At 48.5% G+C, this 22,418-nt stretch overlaps 1 protein-coding gene across 1 annotated transcript in view; it reads left to right on the plus strand.

Moving 5' to 3' along the window:
* HEPACAM (hepatic and glial cell adhesion molecule) overlaps positions 1-22,418 on the plus strand; it is a 74,886-nt gene that overhangs the window by 21,204 nt on the left and 31,264 nt on the right. The window contains exon 2 of the mRNA XM_073320913.1: positions 10,940-11,281. Coding sequence (XP_073177014.1) covers positions 10,940-11,281 — 342 coding nt within the window. The remainder of the gene's footprint in view (positions 1-10,939; positions 11,282-22,418) is intronic.

A 22,418-nucleotide genomic window follows, 5' to 3' on the forward strand; every position in this document is an offset into this window, starting at 1 on the left:
CCTACTGTGCTTACAGTTAGGAAGTTTTTCCTGAGATTTAATCTAAATCTGTTCTGCTGTAGTTTGAACCCATTGCCTCTTGTCCTGCCCTCTGTGGCAAGAGAAAATAACTTGTCTCCATCTTTTTTATGGCAGCCTTTCAAGTTTTTGAAGATGGCTATCATGTCCCCCCTTAATCTCCTCTTTTCCAACTAAACATACCCAGTTCCTTCAGCCTTTGCTCATATGGCTTGCATTCCATCCCTTTGATCATCCTTATTGCTCAGCTCTGGATCCTTTCCAGTTTCTCTACATCCTTTCTATACAGCGGTGACTGAAACTGGACACTATACTCCAGCTGAGGCCTCACCAGTGCCGACTAGAGTGGTACTATCACCTCCCATGACTTGCATGCCTCTGTCAGTGCAGCCTAAAATTGCATTTGCTTTTCATCGCATTGCTGACTCATGTTGACTTCTCTGCAGTGCTGCTGTCAAGCCAGTTTCCCCTCATTCTGTATTTGTGCCTTTGGTTTCTCTTCCCTAAGTATAGTACATTTGTCTGTGTTGAATTTCATTTTGTTGTCTATAGTCCAGTTCTTCAATTTATCAAATCCCTCTGAATTTGAGCTTTATCCTCCAAAGTGTTGGCAAACCCCCCCCCCCCCAGCTTTGTGTCATCTGCAAATTTGATCAGTATGCTGTCTGTTCCTACACCAGGTCATTAATAACAACGTTAAACAACAACAGGCCCAGAACAGATCCCTATGGAACCCCCCTTGAGACCTCCCTCCAATCTGACATCATTCCATTAATAGTTACTCTTTGTTTGAAGTTTAACCAATTATGTATCCATTTAATGGTTCGTTCCACCGAGCCTGTATTTCTCCATAGAAATGTGGGCTCCATTCTCCACTTTCACCACTTTCTGTTTCTGCGCTTTATCCCTCTCCTCCACAGATGTCTGCCGATTTCTCTTTTCTTCTACTGCCCTCTCCCCATATCAATCATTTCTCTGTTCCATGAAATATTTTCACTCACTCTTTATTCTCTGGTTTCAGAGTAGCAGCCGTGTTAGTCTGTATTCGCAAAAAGAAAAGGAGGACTTGTGGCACATTAGAAACGAACAAATTTATTTGAGCATCAGCTTTTGTGAGCTACAGCTCACTTCATCGGATCTCTCTCTCTCTCAATCCAGCTTCCCTCGCTCACTCACTGGGTTCTCCTGTCTCTATAGCCCTCTCTGCCCCTCTCTCCCCTTCCCAGTTCCAGTGCTTTGTTGCCATGACACTGACACAAGGACGAGCCCCTTTCTATAGCAGCAGGAGAAAGAGCCATAGCTGGGAACAGATTGTCCAGCATCGCTCTGGCGTGCTTCCCGCCAGCCACGGGAAAGGCATTTCTGCTGCTTCTCTCTGCCTTTCCTACACAGAATTTAATTTCTTTCTTTCTTTTCTTTCGATCCTGAGCTTCCTTCCCTGGCTGGTGAGCAGGTCAGTTATTGACACGGATTTTTACATGGAAGGCACTCAGGTGTGTCGTTCAAAGAGGAATTAATTCAGGGAAGTTCTCTGGCCTGTGCTAGAACGGAGGTCAGACTAGATGATCACAGCTTTCCCTTTTGGCCTTATCATATAAAAATACCACCTTAAGATACAGAGATCCTTCCGCCACACTCTCTGGCAACGGGGTGTCTGAATGCAGCTTTCCCACCCTGCTCTCCTCTGAATACTTAAGGGGCCAGAAACAGCTGTTCCCAGCAGCAGATTGTCTGCCTGAGCATTATATTAACTTAAGACTGTTCTGTGCTGTGGTTTCTGTACCCCCCCCCGGCACAGGGACACCAGAACCGGGGGGCCAAGGGGCGATGGCCCTCCCACTTTTCACCATGGGCCCAGCTCCCTGCTCCTCCCCCCTCCCCCCCCCCCCCCAGGCCACGACCTCTGGACAGGACAGAAGCTGGAGTCCAGTCAGGGTAAGAGTGGCCTGGGATGCCGAGGCAGCTGTGGGGAGATGTGGATCCTTCACCTGCCCTGGGCAGGCAGTCTGGGGAGGTGGGTACACAGGCTGGGGGCTGCTCTCAGGCTCCCCCACCCCAGGCAGGTGGAGGGACCCAGGTTCCCCTGCCCGGCTATGGCTTCCGGCTTGACCGTGGGGCCAGGCCTCCGGGGGAAGAGGTGGGGCAGGGGTCAGCCCTGCCCCTGCAGCAGCAAAGCGGGAGTTACCTGCACTTGACCTGATAGAATTAGGCATTTAATACCCTGGAGTCAGAGGAAGGCTCCTTACTTCAGCCTCATCTAGAGGAGCAGTTAAAATGAGAGAAAGTTTGTGCTCGCTGGAGGAAATGGATGCCACAGTGGTCTTAGCTGGTTCCATTTCATTAAAATAATTGTAATTGGTTTCAATTATTTTTCTTTCTGGATGACAGTGGGCCAACTGCTGCTCTCCATTAACCCCACATGGATTTTAGAGTGTTACTTCAGTGTGACCGGGAGCAGACTTTTGCCCCTTGCTTCACTATTTCTAGATTTCCTCTAGGACGGATTCATTGCAAAAAGACAAAGTTCTAGGTTCTCCTGCAGGTGCATACGGTAGAGGCCAGATATTCCAGAGCTCAGCTCCCGTTTAGGCACCAAAGCAAGTGTCTCCCTGTTGGGTGCTAAGCATTTTTGAAAATCTGGCCCCAACTGCAAATACAGAGAGCTTGGAAGTCTGGCCCCATGTCTCAGCCCTGGTGCCAGGATCTGCAGCACTCTGCACTCTTCTAGAGCCGTGAGGCAGTAGGGGGCAGTCTGTGCACATTTCACTCCATGGCCCACATTCTTGCTCCATGTTGTCCAAGTCCATGTGGTTTACTCCACCACTGACTGTTACAACCATGGATTGAATTAATAACTAGTTTTCCTACTTGTTCTGGGAGCCAGTACTTTAACCTGAGTCCATGCTGCTGGATGGACCCCAGTGGGTTTTGAAAATCAGTGAAACAGGGCAATATTTCCCCCTGCCATTCCCAACACAGTGATTAATTGGTGGCTGTAGAGTAACAGCTCCGGGCCAGGTTCTGGGCCAGCAGCATGGCGCCCTCCAGCAGCCTGTACCCTGGCAGAAAGTCCACCCAGGAGGAGACTTTGGCAGTAGAAAACAGCACTAGCTTGGCCAGGGACAGACAGAGCAGCTGGGGGATGGGCTGATTTCACGACTGACATTCTATTACTGAGAAACTCCTTTGTGGACAGTGCATGTTATCTTTTTGCGTAAACAAGAGGGAGCATGTAAAGGGAACTCTCCCCTCTACCCAGCTGGCAGGGCAGGACCCTGAGGGACCCACTCCCGCTGTGGTGACCCTCTGGAAAGACAGCAGCAGTGACATTGCCTGTCCTGTCCAGGGCAAGGCCACTTCTGGGACAAGTCAGTGCAGGGAGGTGTAACTTACCCCATTGGTGCAGATGGGAGCAGAGGTGACATATGGGGGGTGAAATGTGGGGTCACATGCCCCCTAGATTGCTTGGTCACATGGTATGGCCGGGCCCACTCCCTGCGGAGCAGTTGAGCCCACGAGCTGGAACAGAGGGACAGCTGGGAGCTGCATGGAGGGGCAGCTGGTTTCTGGGAGGGTGGGGCTCAGGGGGGCATGACTCGAGCTGTTCAGGGGGCATGCCCCCCCACTGTCAGCAGGCACAGGTTGTCTCTGGGTGGGAGTCGAGCCTGGAAGCCCACCGCCTGTGGAGGAAGCTGATCTGACTCACACCGACTGGTGGTGTGGCTCAGAGGCACAGCTGCCTGATATTACTGAGGCTCAGAGGAGACGCATGGGGGAGGGGGTCTGTGGGGTCACGTGCTCCCCCAGCTTTGCTGCTTGGCTTGTCCTGAGCACGCGTACATGGACGGAGCATGCTCCGTAACGCTGCTGAAGGCGGCCGCCCTCATTCTGTCCTCCTCGCCCCCCTACTCCCCACTCTCAGCAGGCACAAGTGGGCTCTGGCAAGGCCTCAGGCAGGCTGCAGCCGACATAGGCTGGGGCGCCCTTGGACCCCCGTCTCCACTGGCGTAGGAGCTGTTTGTCTCCGGCCAGTGCCGGGATTACAGGGTTGAGTTCCCGTGTGACGAAAGCCCTTTTAAAGAAAGCCGGAGAGACATTCTGTTTTGCCTGATCCAAGTCCTGCCAAAAGAATCACTCGAGTGAGAGTGAGACAAGAGCGGCACAGAGCAAGGCTCTGACTGCCGAGCTGCTCCGACTAGCAGCGGGGAGCGCCCAGCTCCAGGCTGCATGGAGCACGAGGGAAAGTTGGCCCCTGGCCCTGGGGCGTGAGGCTTCAACACACACACGTGCGTTTGGTGAAGCAGGTGCCGGAGCAGAGGTAGAAGGACCTGGGGCAGAGGGATTGCACTGAGCACTGTGTTCAGAGACCAGCCAGATCCAAAGCAGCACTCCGAGGCTTCTCAGAGCCAGGTGCAGAGTGGCAGGGGGTTGAGAGGGGCTTGGTCGGGGAATGGCTCTAGCTGGGGCTCAGCAGCCAGGCCTCTGTCAACATTTGTCCATTGGCTGCTCCATACCCCCCTCGAGGCCCCATGAGCTGTACACATTCAGGGGTGCTTTGGGTTTTCAGATCAGTGGCCTCCTGACTAATGGGTGTGACGGGCCCTGCAGATTTTCATGGGGACAGCAGTGTGTTTTCAGAGTAGCAGCCGTGTTAGTCTGTATTCGCAAAAAGAAAAGGAGTACTTGTGGCACCTTAGAGACTAACCAGCTCACGAAAGCTCATGCTCAAATAAATTGGTTAGTCTCTAAGGTGCCACAAGTCCTCCTTTTCAGTGTGTTTTCGTCTGAGTGGCACCCTCTAACAATATGCACCTACATGCGTACGTTCCTGGTAATCCTGTACGTGCAAGGTCACCAAGGGAAATTTCTCTCTGCTTCTTTGTTCCGTTGCCTGGTTTCGGTGGAGATGGCTGGAGTTGGATTTTCTTGCAATCACTGCACTGAGCAGAGAACAACAACTCTTAAAGGAGGCTTAAGGAGCCACAATGAACCACACAACGGAACAGAGGAGGCTTGGTGCTGAAATCAGCTTGAAATGCAGAACACCCTCAGCTGGAGTCCACAGCTTACTGGTTACACCCCATCAAGCTTTTGTGTGTGAACAGGACTGGAGTTAGGGCCAATAACTAATATACATATCTCACAGTAGCAGCCGTGTTAGTCTGTATTCGCAAAAAGAAAAGGAGTACTTGTGGCACCTTAGAGACTAACCAATTTATTTGAGCATAAGCTTTCATGAGCTACAGCTCACTTCATCGGATGCATACGATATCCAGATGCATCTGATGAAGTGAGCTGTAGCTCACGAAAGCTTATGCTCAAATAAATTGGTTAGTCTCCAAGGTGCCACAAGTCCTCCTGTTCTTTTTGCTAATACCATATGTTCTGCTTCAGCTGGGCCCCTTGTGGAATTTCTCTTCAGCTGCACAGACTGTGACAAAGTGGGAATGTTCTTAATGTTTTCTCTGAATATTGTGTGGGTGCCTCATAGAATCATAGACTAGCAGGGTTGGAAGGGACCTCAGGAGGTCATCTAGTCCAACCCCCTGCTCAAAGCAGGACAAATCCCCAGATCCCTAAATGGCCCCCTCAAGGATTGAACTCACAACCCTGGGTTTAGCAGGCCAATGCTCAAACCACTGAGTTATCCCTCAGTTTAACCTAGGTATTTCTTAAGTATGGAGGTGGTGGGATAAGGGTGTGTGATTGTCGCAGAGCCCTTGGGGGCCAGGGTGATGGTGTCTGTGCAGAGTTTGGCTGACACCCTATCTCCTGGCAACTGATGACCTGGGCCCCTCCCCTGCAAAGGTGCCAACTGAAGTGGTTGGAGAAAAAGAGATCAGGGGGCCTCCTGGCCCGGGAAAGGGACAAAGGCCAGAGGAGGGGCTGGAGAGTTTCAGTTTGGAGCTGGCTGGGGAAATAGAGGGAGGCCCAGATGGGGCTCTGGCCTCCCTGCCTCCCAAGACAGACCTGACTGGGAGGTCCTGTTCTCTGTACCTGCAGGCTCTGTTTTAGACCATGTTCCTGGGGTCTAATAAACCTTCTGTTTTACTGGCTGGCTGAGAGTCACGTCTGACAGTGGAATTGGGGTGCAGGGCCCTCTGCCTCCCCCAGGAGCCCCGCCTTCTGCAGACTCGCTGTGGGAAGCGCACGGTGTGGACGGGGATGCTGAATGCTCCAAGGTCAACCTCAGGAAGGTCAAAGCTGTGTAAGCTTCTTGCCCTGGAGACAGTCTGCTCACAGAGAGGAGGCTCCCCCAGAGTCCTGGCTGGCCTCGTAGGGAGTAGTTCCAGAGCATCGCCCGGGGACTCCGTGACACAGACCTTGATCCTGCATTAGATCTTCCTTCCCCCGATGATGAAAATACTGACTACAACTCCCGGTAGCTGTTAACACAACCACTCTGTGCAGCCCCAGAGATATTTTGCCACGTGGCTGCTCTAACTGAAATTAGCTAACTCAAGAGCAGATCTCTCGGGGTAACGTTTAAGTAAACACACAGCCGTAGAGTGCGTCTACACTGCGGACAGAGGTGCGACTGCGGTCTGTGTGTAGCGTCCCAGTGCGTTGGTCTAGCTAGCATGAAGAACAATGGCTGTGAGGCGGTGGCAGCATGCCCAGGGCCCTGGGTATGTGCTTGGTGACGAGCCCATGCTGCTGCAGCTTCACGGCTATTGATGTTCCAGCTTATTGATGTTGCAGCAGTGGCAGAGCCCTAGAGCCCTGAGCACCTGTGGGAGGAGGAATCTGAACTGGAGTTAACTCCTTATTCGCCAGCCCTTGGCTCTCGCAGGCCAACCAGACAGGCCCTCCGCCAGTTTAGCACTGGCCCAGCATCCTTGCTGTACAATATGCACTGTAGAGCACTTTAAAACGGGCCCCTGGAATTGCAGGGCTCTCCTTGTGCCAGTTGCCCATTGCAGTCATTAACCTCCCCTTTCTTGCTCGGTCTTGGCTCCTGACCTCTTGCTTGGGGAGGCTTCTCCTGGCCTCTCTCCTGTCTCTGTGTTTGGCTGAATGGAGATGAGCTCATACATCACCCCACTCCAGACACATAGTTCTTGGTAATTAACTTGGTGTTGTAACAGCCCTTCACCTTGCTGACATTGTGCCGTGGGTGCTGAGGGACTGAAAGGTCAGGCAGGCTGTGCCTCCTGCCAAAGCCTGGGGCTGGTCTGCTTTGCCCAAGGTGGGGGAGACGATTTGAAGACTTTCCCATAACAGTGTCTGTGAGGCCAGGGCCGGCTCTACGGGTTTTGCCGCCCCAAGCAGTGAAAAAAACCTGCCACCACGGCCGGCGGAACGGAGAAGCTGCCGCCGAATTGCCACCGCGGCGGAAACGCTGCCGCCCCTTGCGAACCACCGGCCCAAGCACCTGCTTGGAGCGCTGGTGCCTGGAGCTGGCCCTGGGTGAGGCTGACCCCACCCATCAGCCCTGCCTCAAACATGCCAAATGAGGGTACGATTCTCAGAGACAGTGTTTCTAAATGTGCATTTAAGAGCAGCAGTGCAAGAATTATACCCACCAAAATATCGGAAACTGTGTGTAACAGTGGATCAGCCAAGGCTGGGGCGTTTGTGTTTGAACTGTGTTCTTTAGGTCTGATCTCGCTTTTCTAATTCGACAAATTCATGTTTGGCTCATTTGTTCTCTTTCGGCAGTGGATTCTGTCCGAGCTGCTGTGGGGGTTTGGGGCTGGCTATTTAATCTGGTAACCCATTAGTAGAAATGAGCATTTTAAAACAATAAAGAAAATATTTTTTGAACAAAGTGGACACCATTTAAAAGAATAATCTGCATTTAATGCTTGGCTGCTGTAGTAACAAAACAATAATGCCTCGCTTTTATCTAGTGCTTTTCAGCAGTAGATCTCAAAGTACTTCACAATCTTTAATCTTTAGTAGGTTTCAGAGTAACAGCCAAGTTAGTCTGTATTCGCAAAAAGAAAAGGAGTACTTGTGGCACCTTAGAGACTAACCAATTTATTTGAGCATAAGCTTTCGTCAGCTACAGCTCACTTCATCGGATGCATACTGTGGAAAATACAGAAGCTGTTTGTTTTTATACACACAAATCATGAAAAAATGGGTGGTTATCACTACAAAAGGTTTTCTCTCCCCCCCACCCCACTCTTCTGCTGGTAATAGCTTATGTAAAGTGATCACTCTCCTTACAATGTGTATGATAATCAAGGTGGGCCATTTCCAGTGTCCACTTTGTTCAAAAAATATTTTCTTTATTGTTTTAAAATGCTCGTTTCTACTAATGGGTTACCAGATTAAATAGCCAGCCCCAAACCCCCACAGCAGCTAGGACAAAATCCACTGCCGAAAGAGAACACATGAGCCAAACATGAATTTGTCGAATTAGAGTGAGTTTGTGGGGGGGGGGCGGGGGGGGAGAGAAAACCTGGATTTGTGCTGGAAATGGCCCACCTTGATTATCATACACATTGTAAGGAGAGTGATCACTTTAGATAAGCTATTACCAGCAGGAGAGTGGGGTGGGAGGAAGTATTGTTTCATGGTCTCTGTGTATATATAAAGTCTGCTGCACTTTCCACGGTATGCATCCGATGAAGTGAGCTGTAGCTCACGAAAGCTCATGCTCAAATAAACGGGTTAGTCTCTAAGGTGCCACAAGTCCTCCTAGTCTTTAGTAGATCAGTTTAAGGGGGTGTTTCCTCCTAGTTGCAGTGTAGGGAATTCTGCAATAAAGTCAAATATTGCCACGTGGCAGTCGATGTTTTAGTACCACACACTGCATGTTCACGACGGACTCTGGCAGTGGGCCGAGCTCAGTGCTAGCCCGCACTCTGTAGGGAACGGGCCTGCACTGACAATGAGATGGATGGACTGGAGTACCTAGCAGAGCGCTGGGGGGAGGGGTAGCTCCGTGGTCTGAGCGTTGGCCTGCTAAACCCACAGTTGTGAGTTCAATCCTTGAGGGGGCCACTTAGGGATCTGGGCCAAAAACTGGGGACTGGTCCTGCTCTGAGCAGCGGGTTGGACTAGATGACCTCCTGAGGTCTCTTCCAACCCTGATATTCTATGATTGTTTCCATCTGCAGGCCAGATTCCCTCTCGCTCTACACACACGCAGCTGTAAGTGCAGTTGGAAGGAGGTGTGTGTGTGCTTGGAGTGCAGGTTTTGGCCCAATGACTGAAGGTCAGACATACCCTGAGCGAAGGCTAGGAGCATGCTCAGTACCACTGGCCTGTAGGAAACTCTATGGAACTTGAGCAAGCTGATAGCAGTTGATGCACAGGAAGCTCTGTGGGGCTGGAGCATGCTCAGTGCAGATGGACTGTTCAGAGAGTTTATCAGCAAGCCTCTAACCAGGCTCTACTCAGCATGTTCATGCAGCATTTTCCAGATGCTTATAACTTAGCCAGATCTAGGTGGGTTTTCATGAGGACAGCAGTAGGCACCTCCCTGACCCTAGGACTTAACGGTTATGTGTTCAGCCCTAACTTTCATTTACCTCGAGTTTAACTGTGATTAATCTTAACATTGGCTTCATTATTTAATTTAATTTCCTTGGTTTGTGTAAGGTAAAAAAGCTTGGGCCCAGTTCTATCTTAGCTCCTACTTTATGGGTATGAAAGGCCTTGATATTGCTACACTCCTCACTGTGAGGTCTGTGCAAATGTCTGCTCAGTGGCCTAGCCACGTCCACAGTGTTTGTCTTTTTTGTTAATGCACACTCTTTTGCAGTCTTAACTATCGAGGATGCTCCCACCATGACAGCCATAACAAATCGTTTCACTACCCACCATTGAAAGGCAGACACCTCTGGCGTGGACTATGGCTGTGACTGCTCACCAGTGCACCCAAGACATTGCACGGCACTGTAGGATCAGAAGAGAGGTCGAGTTATATGTGACAAAGCAGCTCTACAGCATGCACCTGCATCATGCTATTAAAGGCGGTGGGCAAGATGAAGGTTTGATCGCCATCAGGCCTTTTATTAGCACGCTGCCAGGTCTCTCTGACTCGCTGGGGCTGCTTTGTGTGTTGCAGTGTCTGAAATGGTAGAGCACTGTGAATGGTGGGGATAATGGCTCAGTTAGTGTGTGTAGAATATTCCAGTTGCTTGCTATACTCCTTGGGGTAGGCCCCCTACTGCCCTACCTCCATGTCGTGTATCCCAGCCTTTGTATCCATGATCACTGGCAGCAGGTTCTCTGACGGTTCCTGGATGTCTAGGCCTGGGTTCTTAGCAGTAAATACTTTATGTAGCTCTGACTGAGAACACATTGATTTTAAAAATTAATTCAGACTTGCTCCTTGGGAAAGTCTGTCCCCCCTTGGTGTGGCTCAGTTTTCTGTCCACAGTCCGCTGGAGGCAGTGTGTACTAGCGGCTAGAGAAGGGAACTGGAGTCAGGAGTGCTGCACTGTTTTGTTGTGTCCTGAGGCAAGAACTTCACCTCTCTGCTTTTCAATATCCTCTCAAATGGAGACAACGAGATTTCCTCTTCCTTGTAAAATGTCTAAAAGTTGGTGGGGGGAAGGTGCTGTGTAAATGCTCAGTCTTGCTGTCTCACCATTTAAAACCGCAGTAAGGAGATAAGGGCCTCACAGCCTGAGCTGCAAGGGTCAGCCGCAGCATGCCCGGAAATAGGTATCGCTCATTGTCTTGAGAAGGGCTCAGTTCTGTTCTCACTTAGCCAGCGCAGCCCCACTGACATCAGTAGGGTTGCCGTTGGCTCCTGCGAAATGTGGAATAAACTCTCAGGAGAGAAGGCTCAGTACTTTCATTAACTGCATAAGCAGCCAGCTAAGACTGAGCCTGACAAGGTTTCTGGAAACCTCTGGGCATCTTCAGAAGCTGAACACAGGTATTAGACTGTCACTCCCACAGCGATAACACGAGTCTTAGCCTTGCCTTAACCAGCCCTGCTGTCTTTTCCCTCTAGGTCTACTGGAAGGCGTCAATATCACCAGCCCAGTTCTCCTCATCCATGGCATAGTTGGCAAACCTGCCCTGCTCTCGGTGAGGTACACCAGCACCAGCAGCGATAAACCTGTGATCAAATGGCAGCTGAAGCGAGACAAGCCTACCACAGTGGTACAGTCCATCGGCACCGAGATCATTGGCAACCTGCGCCCCGATTACAAGGACCGGATTAAAATACTTGAGAATGGCTCCCTGTTGATCAGTCACCTGCAGCTGTCAGACGAGGGCACCTATGAGGTGGAGATCTCCATCACAGATGACACCTTTACCGGGGAGAAGAACATTAACCTTACCGTGGACAGTAAGTGTACAGAACTTCCCAAGAAAATGAGCACAGCTCCTTTGTTCAGTAAAATCCTCCCTGGAGTCCCTTTGTTCTCCTCTTTATTACAGAGAATTTAAAGGACTGATCCAGGCCAGCTCTCTGTAGCCCAGCAAAGTGCTGTCAGGAGGATTTTGCTCCATGCTAAATGCAGGAGGAACCTCAGTAAAAGTTCTTAGAACCACAGCAATTCTTAGTCCTTAGACTTTCATAAACAGGGTAACTTTCCAAGTATCCATTTTTACAGCACAAGCCCATCTAGCCTGCATTCCTCTTATCAGATTGGTTAACTATTAAGGACATTTGTAAGGGCTCCAACCTTTTCAATTTAAAGATGTAGTTAGGGTTAGTGGAGGGGCCCAAACATTTCCTGCTTGGTTTTTGCATCAGTCTTGGGAATTTGGAGTTTGTCCTCAGGCATGTGGTTTCCAAATAGAATATGGATGATTCACTTTCCCAATTGATCATGCAGACTCAATCCAAACCAAGGAGCAGGCCTTAGGCACCAGCAAATCTTCAGTCACAGGGAAGGAGAAGGGCAGGAAAATGCGAGACACAATTTCAGCAAACCGCCTAGCTCTCCTGCACTGCACATCATTCCAAGTGTTTTTCACCCATCCCAGCACTGGGGGTAATTTCCCAAACTTTCGCAAATGGAACTTTTTAGAAAGCCAGCTCTCTAATCCTATAGGCTGGGGAGGACCCTTCACTGGAACAGCCTGGGGTTCTGCAGGCCAGCGAGAGAGGGGTGCGGATACGTTGGTAAGAGCTATGCAGTGGGGGCCCCAGGACTGGGTAACAGGCTCATTGGCAGGGCTGTGTGTGAAGCACAGAATTGGATTAACAAGGGTTGTTGCATGTCAAATTTGAGACACATTAAAAGAGCTGGTAGGGAACCCTGGAAAGGTCCAGCCTCCCCATCCTGGACTGTTATTATCTATTACGTGCTTTGCATTAACGCTTTGGGGCTCCATCAAGGGGTCGGGGCCCCATTACGCTTGGGTCTATACACACATAACAAAAAGACAGGCCCTTCCCTTACTGACTCACTAACCCTCCTTTGTCCTTCCACTTCACCTTGAACAGCTTCTTACAACATGTTAACTCCTTATGCGAAACAATCTGTTTCACCTTGCATTTAGCTGCGACCCTCTGAATACCTTTCCCAGAGCTGAAGAAGAGCTCTGTGTAAGCTCAGAAGTTTGTCTCTTTCACCAATAGAAGTTAGTCCAATAAAAGATATTCCCTCACTCTCCCTGTTTCTCTGATACAGTTTAGTGTTTCATTGCATCTCCCCCTTTAAGTCCTACATTCCTACCATTTACAATATTTACACTATCGTGCTATCTTTGAAGTTCAGCACAGATCAGTCTGCTAAGTGTCGCTGAACCATACTGGTTTTCTAATTATATGCCCTGAATGCATAACAACTTGGTTATCTGGCAGTCTACCGGTTAATGACTGGCTGCGGTTGGTTTGGAATCCTTGAGTCTTTTCCTGGTTCTGCATCCACCAGCTGTAGAGTTTTCTCTGTGGATTGTTCTCTCTAAGGAACAAACTGTAGATGTCGATGGTTCCTGCTGAACTCTCCACTGTCGATCTTGCTCACATGTGATCTGGGCACTGAATTATTTTTCTTCATGAGGACGAAGTTGTCCATCCTTTTTCTCCATCCAGTGTGACATGAACACAGTCACCAGGTCCTGGACCCAACAGTTCTCTGTTGCAAAAGTGTGTGTAAGCTCTTTTTGCTTTTCATCCAGTTTGGCTACTTTCTTCATGTCTGGACATTTTGGAGACAGATTCTTTTTCAGAGTTGAAACAGTATTTCTGAGTTGTCTCCCCACGTGCTGGATTATATCCAGTAGCCGCTATTGGTGTTGATCTGTAACTCAGAAGAGCAAGGAATGGGTCTTCCCGCTGTAGGATTTTCTTGGCTCTCTGTACACCTCTGTCAGCCTCTCCATTTGCTTTTGAGTAATGTGGGCTGCTAGTAATACAATTAAAATCATATTTCCTTCTGAATGACTTAAATTCTGCTGCAATGAATTATGGTCCATTGTCCGTCACTAGATGTTCTGGAATACTGAAATGATCAAAAGTGCACTTCAGCTTCTTGATAACACTGTGACATGTTATGTCTTGTGAGTACATTATTTCTATATACCTGGAAAAACAGATAATGATGGGCTCTGGATTTGTATAAATCTGCTGCTAGTCTCTGTCTGGTAGAGGTGTTTGTACATTTCCCACCTTTCTCACCAGACCCATCACAGCTGCCATGCTGCAGCTGAGAAGGTTGTTGGTCTTTGATCCTTTGATCACATGCACCCTGAATGCAAAGCTTTTGTCTTTTTAAATTGCTTCTGTGGTGAACTGGCCCATGTCAGTCAGAAAAACTCCAGGGCTAGTCAGAGCTGTGTCAGGTGACTTCAGCTCTGGAGGTGTTGAAGGTTATGTTAAGTCCCTCCTGTGAGGTCTGCTTCTGGGTCTATTTTAAAGTCAATTGTCTTTCCATGAATATTCAGTTTCACTCTCCAGGCAGACTCTGTGTCATCACATGTGATAGATCCCAGAAACAATGGCTCTTGATTGTCTGTAATATAAGCCAATTTCCCTATTGCTTTGATTCAGCAAACAATTGCAAAATGTCCATACTTTGTGCATTTATTACACCTTGTGCTTTTGGGTGGATGTGCATCATCTCTTGGGGTATGATTTTTTCCAGATATTGTGCATTTAGGCTGCAGGGCTTTGATGTCTGACTGGAATTCATCCCTCTCAGCCTGGGAATTATTTCTCCTTGCGCCAGGGGCCTTACGGTAATGACTTGTAGCACTCTTGCGGGCTCTGTCGACAAATTCTAAGCTAGTTTCTTGTTTTTCCAGTCTGGCAAGTTGCTCTTGGTTTTGCTGTCTCACGAGCTCAGACTGCTTTGCTGTTTGAATAGCTGTGGGTAGGTTCTTGGGGGGTCACAGATGCTACATCAAAGACCTATGCAATGACCTCTACACTTACTGGCTGTACAGTATTATCACACAGAAGTAACGTGAAATGTTAAGTCTTCGTGGTTGGCCAGAACTAGGAGTAAGTGATCATGAGATTGAAGCTTTGATGAAGATGAATGGTGTGAGCCGTATCAGCGCCTCGCTGTGCCAGTCAGTTAGCAGTGGCGTAGCAGAGAGATTACTCCAGTCTATAAATCAAGCCTTGCCAGGAAAATCACCTGTGTGTTAATGGCTGGCCTGTCTAATTTTATCTTAGCACTGACAGCGCCAAGACAGAGCCAGTCCAACATGCGCTACACACAGAGATGGTGTTGCATGGCCAAGATACCCTTTTAATAGGCGGACGAGACTCGTGCTGGGAGTCGGGTTGCTGATTTTGGTTGGGTGTATTCCTGGAGGTTTCATCACATGACATAATCTTTAATTCCTGGAGACTCAGGACAAACCTGGAGGGCTGGCAATCCTAGCTGGGAGCGATTCGCTGGCAGGCCTCGTGGTGGAGGAGACTGTAATGAAATACTAAACTGCATTATATTTTTCAGCCAATAGGTAGTGATGTGTGGAGCTTATTTAAGCTCACAACAGTGATTCCTGGCAGAGCTTTAAAGGATCTTATCGAAGATAAGTTTCTGGTGTATCTACCAGAGAAGGAAGCTCTGTGGCCAGTCTATATCTGGTACAGAAGCTTGACCTACTAGTAGCGGTCTGCAACCTCCCACGTACCTGAAATACATGGCACAGTGCCAGGAGTAAAGTAGTACCAGAGAAGAACAGAAACAGAAGGAAAACAGCATCAAAGGTTGCTTACAGAAGGAACAAAACAACACGGGTTGCAGGATCTCATCAACATGCCACTCTTCAATGCCCCAGAGAACTTCAGCTTGGACAAACCTTCTGTGACCGGGGTCCTAGTGGGGAGCCAGCTGTGGTCACTCAATTAGGGTGAACAGCAAAGAATGGGGCAGACAATCCGCATAAAGCTGGTGGCTATTCCAATACTTAGATTTACCAAGCCAGCATAAAACAGTTTCTTTATTACCTCACGGAGTTTGTTACAGGGATTGGTTCCTGGGTTAGTGTTTCTGTGGTGTGGTATGTAGGTCCTGGTGAGTATTTGCTTCAGGTTGGGGGGCTGTCTGTAAGCGAGGACTGGCCTGCCTCCCAAGGTCGGTGAGAGTGAGGGATCATTTTCCAGGATAGGTTGTAGATTGTTGATGATGTGCTGGGGAATGTAGGTGATGGCCAGTTGTGTTCTGTTATTATTTTCATTGGGTCTGTCCTGTAGTAGGTGACTTCTAGGTACCCGTCTTGCTCTGTCAGTCTGTTTCCTCACTTCCCCAGGTGGGTATTGTAGTTTTAAGAATGCCTGATAAAGATCTTGTAGGTGTTTGTCTGAGGGACTGGAGCTAATTTGGTTGTATCTTAGGGCTTGGCTGTAGACAATGGATCGTGTGATGTGTCCTGGATGGAAGCTGGAGGCATGTAGGTAAGTATAGCGGTCAATAGGTTTCCGGTATAGGGTGGTGTTTATGTGACCATCACTTATTTGCACTGTAGTGTCCAGGAAGTGTTTCTCTTGTGTGGACTGGTCCAGGCTGAGGTTGATGGTGGGGTGGAAATTGTTGAAATCATGGTGGAATTCTTCAAGGGCCTCCTTCCCTTGGGTCCAGATGATGAAGATGTCATCAATGTAGCGCAAGTAGAGTAGGGGCGTTAGGGGACAAGAGCTGAGGAAGCGTTGTTCTAAGTCAGCCATAAAAATGTTGGCATACTGTGGGGCCCTGCGGGTACCCATCGCAGTGCCGCTGATTTGAAGGTATAAGTTGTCCACAAATCTGAAATGGTTGTGGATGAGGACAAAGTCACAAAGTTCAGCCACCAGGGGTGCTGTGGCCTCATCAGTGATACTGTTCCTGACGGCTTGTAGTCCATCCTCATATGGAATATTGGTGTAAAGAGCTTCTACATCCATGGTGGCCAGGATGGTGTTTTCACGAAGATCCCCAATGCATTGTTGTTTCCTCATGAAGTCGGTGGTGTCTCGAAGATAGCTAAGAGTGCTGGTAGCGTAGGGCCTGAAGAGAGGGTCCAAACAGCCAGATAATCCTGCTGTAAGAATGCCAGTACCTGAGATGATGGGGCGTCCAAGATTTCCAGGTTTATGGATCTTGGGTAGCAGATAGAATACCCCTGGTTGGGGCTCTAGGGGTGTGTCTCGGTAGATTTGTTCCTGTGCTATGGCAGGGAGTTTCTTGAGCAGATGGTGTAGTTTCTTTTGGTTCTCCTCAGTGGGACTGGAGGATAGTGGCCTGTAGAACGTGGTGTTGGAGAGTTGCCTGGTAGCCTCCTGTTCATAATCTGACCTGTTCATGATGACGACAGCGCCTCCTTTGTCAGCCCCTTTGATTATGATGTCAGAGTTGTTTCTGAGGCTGTGGATGGCGTTGTGTTCTGTACGGCTGAGGTTATGGGGCAAGTGAAGCTGTTCACAATTTCAGCCTGTTTACGTCTGTGGAAGCACTCTCTGTAGAAGTCCAGTCTGTCATTTCAACCATCAGGAGGAGTCCACACAGAATTCTTCTTCTTGTAGTGTTGGCAGGAGGATTCCTGTGGGTCAGTACACTGTTCAGTGGTGTGTTGAAAATATTCCTTGAGTCGGAGACGGCGAAAGTAGGCTTCCAGGTCACTGCAGAACTGTATCATGTAACCAGTCTCTACGTAAAAGGATAAATGGACACAAGTCAGACATCAGGAACGGTAACATACAAAAACCAGTAGGAGAACACTTCAATCTCCCTGGACACTCTATAACAGATTTAAAAGTAGCCATCCTTCAACACAAAAACTTCAAAAACAGACTTCAAAGAGAAACTGTAGAGTTACAATTCATTTGCAAATGTAACACCATTAATTTGGGCTTTGAAAGGACCAGCAAAACCCACATGGATGTGGTGCCATTGATTCTCAAGTCATGGCCATGGATACATGTTGCTTAGTCCATGTCCAGATTTCTTCTGGCCATAGAAGATATGAAGAAGATTCAGTACTGTAGCCAGACAAGGAGTAAGACATCAGCAGTAGTTCAGAGGTACTTGATGCGTGAAATATAGCCCTTTTTTATTTCCCCACAGTCACATTCTTGTGCCTACAGTCATGGTCTGCAGGTCTCTTTGCACCACACAGATGTCACTCTCGGTGTTATCACCACCGCACTGTGCTGTAGGGACCTGGCTTGTCACAATGGGAACACTCCCAAGCACCTGGATTTTCTTGAAACTCCATTGTTATCTTGTGCAATTTTGCAGATGCAACTGGCACCTGGGATTTCCTGGCAGAAATTGCCACAGACATGGATTCTTGCAGCCTTCTGCTATTGGAGGCCAAGCACAGACAATGGGCGTTGACTATACAAGGCTTTCATGTAGGGTGTCATTCACACTAGTCAGCTATCGTCTTTGGGGGAGTGGTTCAATAGCATAAATAGGAGGTAGTCCCATATATCTTACAATGGGAGATGGCACCTGACTGCTCTCCATGCCTTTGGAATCTCCCTCTTTGAGGTCACTGCAGATTGTGAGGTGAAACCGTCTTCCCCTGGTTAGGAAGTTCCATAACACTCTTACACAGTGACCACAGGAAGGCACTCAGGGGCCAGCAGAAGCCTCTGGCAGAGGGATGGGAGGGGTGAAACCTGGTGAAATTTTATCACCTCACTATTCTCCTTCCTACCCAGGTCATTTAAGTAGAGCCCTGCACAGATACAAAATTTGTATCCGCGTCCGATCTGCAATCCACAAAAATGGTTCATGGATATTTGCATCCGCGGATGTGGATCTCTGCAGATATCTGTGGATACGCAGGGCTCTACATTTAAGGTCGCCATAGTTAGCAAGTGACACACTTGCCTATGTAATTGAATGGCTGGGGTTGAGGGTGTTATAAGCAATGCAGGTATCGTGCTGGGCACCATGTCAGAGAGTCAGAGGAGTGATGGATAGAAAAATTCATTCAGTTATTATTAGTGTCCATCATGTTTATTACGGTAATGCCTAAGGGCCAGCCAACTGCGGGACCCATTGTGCTAGGTGCTGTACAAACCAATTCCCCTGAGTGTGCAGTGTTGTCTCCCAGAGTTTCTATTCTTCTGTGCTGTCAAGAGTCCCAAGCAGTGGAGCTTCTGCCTTTCCCCCAGGAGGCCGTTCTGCGCCCTCACACGCCTCCCGCCCAGGAATGGCTCTGTGCTACTCATGCCGTACTTTTTGCTCAGTGCCATTATTCCTGGTTTGCTCTCGCACATCGTCCTAAATACTTGCAACCCATTATGTCCCCTTCTCCCTACTTTTAGTCATTGTTTAGGGAAGCTATGCACATCAAGCCAAGTCTATCCCTGATTTAATTGGAGTTACACCAAGCGTGAGTTTGGCCCATTTGGATCTTTCACTCACACCTGCCAGGCTTCTGATCATGAGTATTGATCATCCCTGGATTCCCTCTAGCTTGTCACTGTCTTTCTGGTACCAAGGTGGCCAGAACTGAATGCTGTACTCCAAGGGCAGTCACGCCAGAAGAATCATTGCCCTGTGACTTGATGCCTGGCCATATGCTGCCAAGTCCCTTTGAAATGTCACTTCTAGTTTGCCAGGAGAGACCTGGCCCCAAAATTGCTGGAGCCCCACGGGCCACACTGGGGAGGTTCTCAGGCCACAGATGACCCGCGGGCCAGGAGTTTGAGACCCCTGACATAGATGAACATAATCTGTTGGGGAAGAGTCAACATGGTTTTTGTAAAGAAAAATCATGCCACACCAATCTACTAGAATTCTTTGAGGGGGTCAACAAGCATGCGGATATAGTATACTTAGATTTTCAGAAAGCCTTTGACAAGGTCCCTGACCAAAACCCTTAAGCAAAGTAAGCTGTCATGGGATAAGAGGTCCTCTCATGGATTGGTAACTGGTTAAAAGATAGGAAACAAAGGGTATGAATAAATGGTCAGTTTTTCAGAATGGAGAGAGGTAAATAGTGATGTCCCCCAGGGGTCTGTACTGCAGCCAGTCCTATTCAATATATTCATAAATGATCTGGAAAAAAGGGTAAACAGTGAGGTGGCAAAATTTGCAGATGATACAAAACTACTCAAGATAGTTAAATCCCAGGCAGTCTGTGAAGAGCTACAAAAGGATCTCACAAAACTGGGTTAGTGGGCAACAAAATGGCAGATGAAATTCAATGTTGATAACTGCAAAGTAATGCACATTGGAAAACATAATCCCAACTATACATGTAAAATGATGGGGTCTTAATTAGCTGTTACCGCTCAAGAAAGAGATCTTGGAGTCATTGTGGATAGCTCTCTGAAAACAGCCACTCAATGTGCAGCGTCAGTCAAAAAAGCGAACAGAATGTTGGGAATCATTAAGAAAGGGATCAATAATAAGACAGAAAATATCCTGTTGCCTCCATATAAATCCCCGGTACGCCCACATCTTGAATACTGCGTGCAGATGTGGTCTCCCCATCGAAAAAAAGATATGTTGGAATTGGAAAAGGTTCAGAAAAGGGTAACAAAAATGATTGGGATATGGAACAGCTTCAATATGAGGAGAGATTAATAGGACTGGGACTTTTCAGCTTGGACAAGAGTCCACTGTGTGGGGATATGATAGAGGTCTACAAAATCATGACTGGTGTGGAGAAAGTGAATAAGGAAGTGTTATTTACTCCTCATAACACAAGAACTAGGGGTCATCAAATGAAATGAATAGGCAGCAGGTTTAAAACAAACAAAAGGAAGTACACCTCTACCCCGATATAACGCGACCTGATATAACACGGGTTCGCATACAACGCGGTAAAGCAGCGCTCTTGGGATCAGCGCGTCAGCGTGTCAGACATGCTGCTCTGAGAAGCATTTTAAGGGTGCTGGGCCGGAGCCGAGGGGTTCGATAAGGGGCAGAGGGTCTCGGGGGGGCGGTCAGGGGACAGGGAGCAGGGCAGGTTGGATGGTTCAGAGGTTCTGGGGGTGGGGCGGTCAGGGGACGGGGAATGGGGGCATTAGATAGGGTGTGGGAGTCCCAGGGTGCCTGTTAGGAGGCGGGGGTGTGGATAGGGGTCGGGGCAGTCACGGGACAGGGAGCAGGGGAGTTGAGTAGGGGGTGGGGTTCTGGGGGTGATTAGGGATGGGGAGATCTCTGGAGGGGGTAGTCAGGGGACAGGAGTGGGGGGGGTTGGATGGGTCGGGGGTTCTGAGGGGTAGGTCAGGGGGTGGAAAGTAGGTGGGGGTCGGATAGGGGGTGAGGCCAGGCTGTTTGGGGAGGCACAGCCTTACCTACCTGGCCCTCCATACAATTTTGAACCCTGATGTAAAAAATCAGGGACGTCTCCAGGGAGGAGACCTGACTAATGTAAACACTGAAAAGTGTTGGGAGCTTCAAAGGACTATTTGAAACAAGGTGAAGTTTTAAAATTCAGTGGGTTCCCCAAGAAATCTCTAGGGGGAGGCGTACGCAAATGTAACTCCTCCGGTTCTGCAAAACCTCGTCCTTTGGAAACTACACCCTGAGGAGAAACCCATTGTCTAGGACTTAGCTATTCCCATATCAAACCCTGTATTAGGCGTGGGCAAATTTTACAAAATAATTGTTGTAATTAAAGAAAGGAGATACAATTTAACCATTGTAGAACAGATTTATTTACTGCATACACCGTGTTAGTTCTGACAAAAATGATTTGCTGACTATTAATAACGGAAATGCTCGAGGCCAAAAGAAGTTCGATATAACGCGGTTTCACCTATAACACGGGAAGATTTTTTGGCTTCCGAGGACAGCGTTATATCGGGGTAGAGGTGTGTTTCTTCACACAGCACACAGTCAACCTGTGGAACTCATTGCCAGAGGATGTTGTGAAGGCCAAGACTATAACAGGGTTTAAAAAAAGAACTAGATAAACTCATAGAGGGTAGGTCCATCAGTGACTATTAGCCAGGATGGGCAGGGATGGTGTCCCTAGCCTTTGTTTGCCAGAAGCTGGCAATGGGTGACAGATCATTTGATGATTCCCTGTTCTGTTCATTCCCTCTGGGGCACCAGGCATCGGCCACTGTCGGAAGACAGGATATTGGGCTAGATGGACCTTTGGTCTGGCCCAGTCTGGCCTTTCATATGTTCTTATGGAGTAACTGTTTGGCTTTGCAGCAGGACAAGCTTCCTGCCCTTAGCACATGTTACACTAAAAACGCAAAGTGCTTTTCATTATTCATCATTCTCATTTGCTAAGCAACCCTTGTTAGAATTCATTGTTTGTTTGGTGATATTCCCGGCCCTCTACAAAACACAAATGCACAGACAGCTCTGTGCAACAGTGCTCGAATGTGCTGTTTGCCTTCAGGCTGCGGAGCTCTATTATTCAACATTTGATTAGATTTCTAGTTTATTTACTACTTCAGAAACGCCAGAGACAAAGGACCTAGCAACTCCAGAGCACCGAAAAGCATGACCTTATTTCTTGAAGATGGTGACAGCTAGGCAACTAGGAGTCAGAATAACATTACCTCACTGCAAACGCTACCAAGTGCAAAGCTTCCTGCTGAGTCCCATTGTCCTCCATCCGGTCATATGGGTGAAATCCTGGCCCCAATGACCTCAGAACTCCCACTGACTTCAGCGGGGCCAGGATCGCACCTGATCAGACTATGGAAAGCTGGTGGTTTCAAAAGGGTATACGGAGTGCTCTCTCTAGTCTCAGTACTGATCATTCACAGGAGCCTCCAGGAAGGTTTAGTTTCCTATATCCAGTCCAAGAGAAGTCTTGTAATTAGCATGACGGCTATGGCAATGTCCTGCAATATCGTGGACAAACCTTACTGACTTAAGTTGAAGTATCTTAGGAGGTCATTGTCTGGAAAATGCAAATGTCCACATATTATTGTGGGATTGTGTGTGACGTCTCCAAGGAGGAGACCTGACTAATGTAAACACTGAAAAGTGTTGGGAGCTTCAAAGGACTATTTGAAACAAGGTGAAGTTTTAAAATTCAGTGGGTTCCCCAAAAAATCTCTAAGGGGAGGCGTACGCAAATGTAACTCCTCCGGTTCTGCAAAACCCCGT

The sequence above is a fragment of the Lepidochelys kempii genome, chromosome 22 (assembly GCF_965140265.1).
Source record: "Lepidochelys kempii isolate rLepKem1 chromosome 22, rLepKem1.hap2, whole genome shotgun sequence".
Taxonomy (NCBI): domain Eukaryota; kingdom Metazoa; phylum Chordata; order Testudines; family Cheloniidae; genus Lepidochelys; species Lepidochelys kempii.